Source organism: Montipora capricornis, chromosome 3, assembly GCF_036669925.1.
Source record: "Montipora capricornis isolate CH-2021 chromosome 3, ASM3666992v2, whole genome shotgun sequence".
Classification (NCBI taxonomy): domain Eukaryota; kingdom Metazoa; phylum Cnidaria; class Anthozoa; order Scleractinia; family Acroporidae; genus Montipora; species Montipora capricornis.
The window spans coordinates 27,300,417-27,303,911 of NC_090885.1; the positions used below are offsets into that span (position 1 = coordinate 27,300,417).

The window sequence follows — 3,495 nt, forward strand, 5'->3', positions numbered from 1 at the left end:
AAAAAAAAAAAAAAAGAACCCCTTCCCTCTCCCAGACAGTAGTCACAAACATACGACGGCTGGTCAGAGTGATTGCGCTTGCGGTAAAAACCTGTTTTGTCCCAGTTTTGTCGCTTTTGTTTGGTCGTTTTGGATCGAGGGTTTGAAAGCGCGCGGAATCCCTGGCTGGGAAATAAATTTGATCAGCTGGCTGGGAAACCAACCAATTTTATCTAGCTGGCCGGGAAATTTCTTGTGTGTCTTGCTGGGAAAAAGGAACAGATAATGTTTTACCAGCAACACTGAAAAACACCTGAAAATGCCTTAATAACATTTCTTTTCATTAACTGGGGTATAATAATAGATTTTACGACAAATTGGTCGTTAGGTACCCCTGAAGAAAGTTACACGAAGAGGAGAGACTCGGAGGACTGCTGCTTGACGTGATTTGACAAATGCACTTTGGCAATTAAAATCCAGAGAGACAGTACGATTGGTACATTTTTTTGGTAAAAAAGCAAGTAAAGTAAGCTTTTATGTTTCTCTGCTGACTCTTAATAGAAGGTTGTATGCTCAAATTTAGGTAAACCCAAACAACATAACAATATTGGATCAGTTCTGCTTCCAGGAATCTTTGCAAACTAAACACCTTGTGTTATCAATATTCTACTTACAATTACTTATTGAAAATTGTCCAAAAGACTATTATAAAGGGCCCCATTTATAGCAAAAAAGACATTTATTTGGCCACGTCATTAAGAACAAGAAAAATTGTTTTTGCATTTCTAGTCTTGAAAAGATAAACAAAATAAGATTACGTTCACTTCCAGATAAAACGAAGTTACACAAGGCAGTTGAAAAGAAGAGGGGTGATAACATGTTCCCACCTCACTCTTGTTATCACATACTATTACTGCGAATGAAAGAAGGTCGATCATCATTTGCGATTTGAAGCTGAAAAAGCGAGCCTGCGAAGTACGCAAGATTTCGATGTTTTGGCCCCTATTTTTTTGCTCGCGGCCCAGAAGCCGCGGAAAAAACATCGCAAATTAATCTGAGCCGGAGGAGCTCGTGAAGAGAGTTTTTTGCAGTAACTACGTAAAGTTGTCCAAGAGCCTTTGCTGGCACTAATTCATTTTGTTGCCAAACCTAGCTAAGAATCCTGTATCGGGGGAGCAACGAACTTATTCTATTCTATACAGTGCTGTGATTGTCAAAACGTTACATCAGACAAACACCAGTTTGGCACCCGTTCAAAAGAATTGTTATTTACAAAAAGGAAACTATGGCTTATCGGAACATGCATGACAATCTAATCTTGCCATTGCGTGGAATGATTAAAAAAATATCACTAGCAATATGCCTTTGTTTGTAGTCTTGGCACACTGATTCCACACATGAAGCCCTTAAACTTCAAAGAAAATTACAAAGGGGGCCAATCAGTGAGAATGAAAGTACTCATGTTTCACCCTTAGATCATTCCTGCTAGTGAGGACAACTGCATGAGTGTCAAAAGACATTTGGCCTCCAGTCCGGCGTAGTATTTTAAGTTACATTTCTAACCATTCCAGCCAGAAGTAGCATCAGGCCAGGTGCGTATTGGTACAGAGTGATTGACATTTGAACATGCGCATTTGCGAGTTACACAAACTGTTTTGAAAACCAATTGTATTTGTCGCAGCGTATGACATACTAATATTTCTAACTTTCGAAATGTTTCGTTTTTCCGAGAACCCTTTCCATTATTTGCTCGTATTTTACCCTTCTCGACAAAATCAGCCGGCGACCAATTACACCACACAAAACAATTAACAATATATGTGACGGAGATTTTTATTGTCATCAATCTGTCATCATCTCCTTAAAATCTTTCCTAAAACACGGCCCATAAAAAAATCTAACTTAACACTGCATCACTGATAAAAACAACTGTAAAAAAGGCCTATTTCACGATCCTAAAAGCAAAGTAGACAGCTAAGCTAAAAAACGTCAAAAGTAAAATAAAGCGAGAAACCGCAAACATCTTGAATTTTCACACGAAAGAAACTGCAACTGTTCGCGAATGTAGTGGACACGGTGGGCGATAGTTTCCGACCAAGGGCTGGCCTTGTCCATTTTCGATGGATCTAAGAGCTTGCATCTAGAAAAAAAAAAAGAAATATAAGTGATGCTGAGAATAAGTAACGGGACACTCGTAACGTTTTCAAATATCATTTAGGACGAAGTTGAAAAGTCAAGGAAGGTGGTCAAACAGTTTAAGCAATTTGTCATAAAAAAGACTGGTAGCTGTATGTAGTTCCTGATTATATTTTTAACATGCGATGAAATCTGTTTTTCAAGACCGGAATCTGCCGACTTGCAACAAATAAAAGGCAAGTTGAACACGAACGTCTAGGGTAACACAACCGGAGGTTATCCTGGTTCAACTACCTTAAAGTGACTGACCTATCAAGCTTTCAGTGTTCAAAATGAACGATAATACTTCACTTGGAACAAATTGACAATGAAGAATAATCCTTCAATTGAGGGGCAGACTTGGTTGGATAAACTTCTGCATCGTGTTGGATGTCAAAATTGGGCCTGCATGCATCTAATTTGGTGCATTTCTAGACATAAGTGGAGACGACATAGCTCTTGACTCCCGGAGCCCGTTTCTCGAAAGTCCCGAAACTTTACGGGCCATTTTTGGGTGTCACAATTCCCTTTGCATCTCGTCAAACTTCTCCGTTTTTTTTTTTCTTTTTGCTACCTAAAAAAAGATCGGCTCTCCAAAATAAGCGGTTAGCATTGCAGTTCCACAAATGGCTTTTCGAGCCCGAAAAGTTTTCGGGACTTTCGAGAAACGGGTTCCAGGAGCGAGTCCTTGGAGCTAACCACTACATGATCAAATGCATCCCTAAGGCAAACGAGATTCCCGATAATTCATGTACTTTTAAACACCTGAGCTGCGGAGACTTCCAAAGGTTCCTTGATCACAATCCATTTGACACATTCTAATAGAGGAGGGGTAGTCAGCGAACCATCGTAAGTATAGTAATCAGCCAAATCTGAAGAGAATAAAACGAATACTGAATGAATAAGTACTTCATATTTCACTCACTTTGAGGGGCCAATGGAAGGAACAATCAATACATCGATAAACATAAATATTTAAAATTTCAACCACTGAGAAGCAGGTCTCAACTAACTCGCTATTACCGAGTGTAGCCGGAGTGTTAAACTAGGGACTATACTGAAAACTTGAAGTGCGGATCTCAAATCCTGCACCCTAACTTCTTGGCCATACAGGAAGGAAATTTTTATCTTATGAGCGAAGCGTTACGATACTTCGAGTAAAATGGATGTCGATTTAACTCAATCCTCAATTTCCAGTTTGCAATTGACGTCAGCTTCAAAGCCCTTTTGTAATTTCTGGCCTTTCCATAAAACAATTTATAGGAATTATAGGCGGCGGTTTGATCAATTTTAGAAGCTTCTTTCCACCGGCCCTGACTTGCGACTGAAAATAAATTAAAA

At 39.3% G+C, this 3,495-nt stretch overlaps 1 protein-coding gene across 1 annotated transcript in view; it reads right to left on the reverse strand.

Annotated features, from left to right (window-relative positions):
• Positions 1 to 1,794: 1,794 nt before the first annotated feature.
• Positions 1,795 to 3,495, reverse strand: part of LOC138042734 (carbonic anhydrase 2-like) — a 12,839-nt gene continuing 11,138 nt past the window's right edge. The window contains exons 7-8 of the mRNA XM_068888720.1: positions 2,920 to 3,026; positions 1,795 to 2,119 (exon numbers count right to left, since the gene is read on the reverse strand). Coding sequence (XP_068744821.1) covers positions 2,012 to 2,119; positions 2,920 to 3,026 — 215 coding nt within the window. The 3' untranslated portion in view covers positions 1,795 to 2,011. The remainder of the gene's footprint in view (positions 2,120 to 2,919; positions 3,027 to 3,495) is intronic.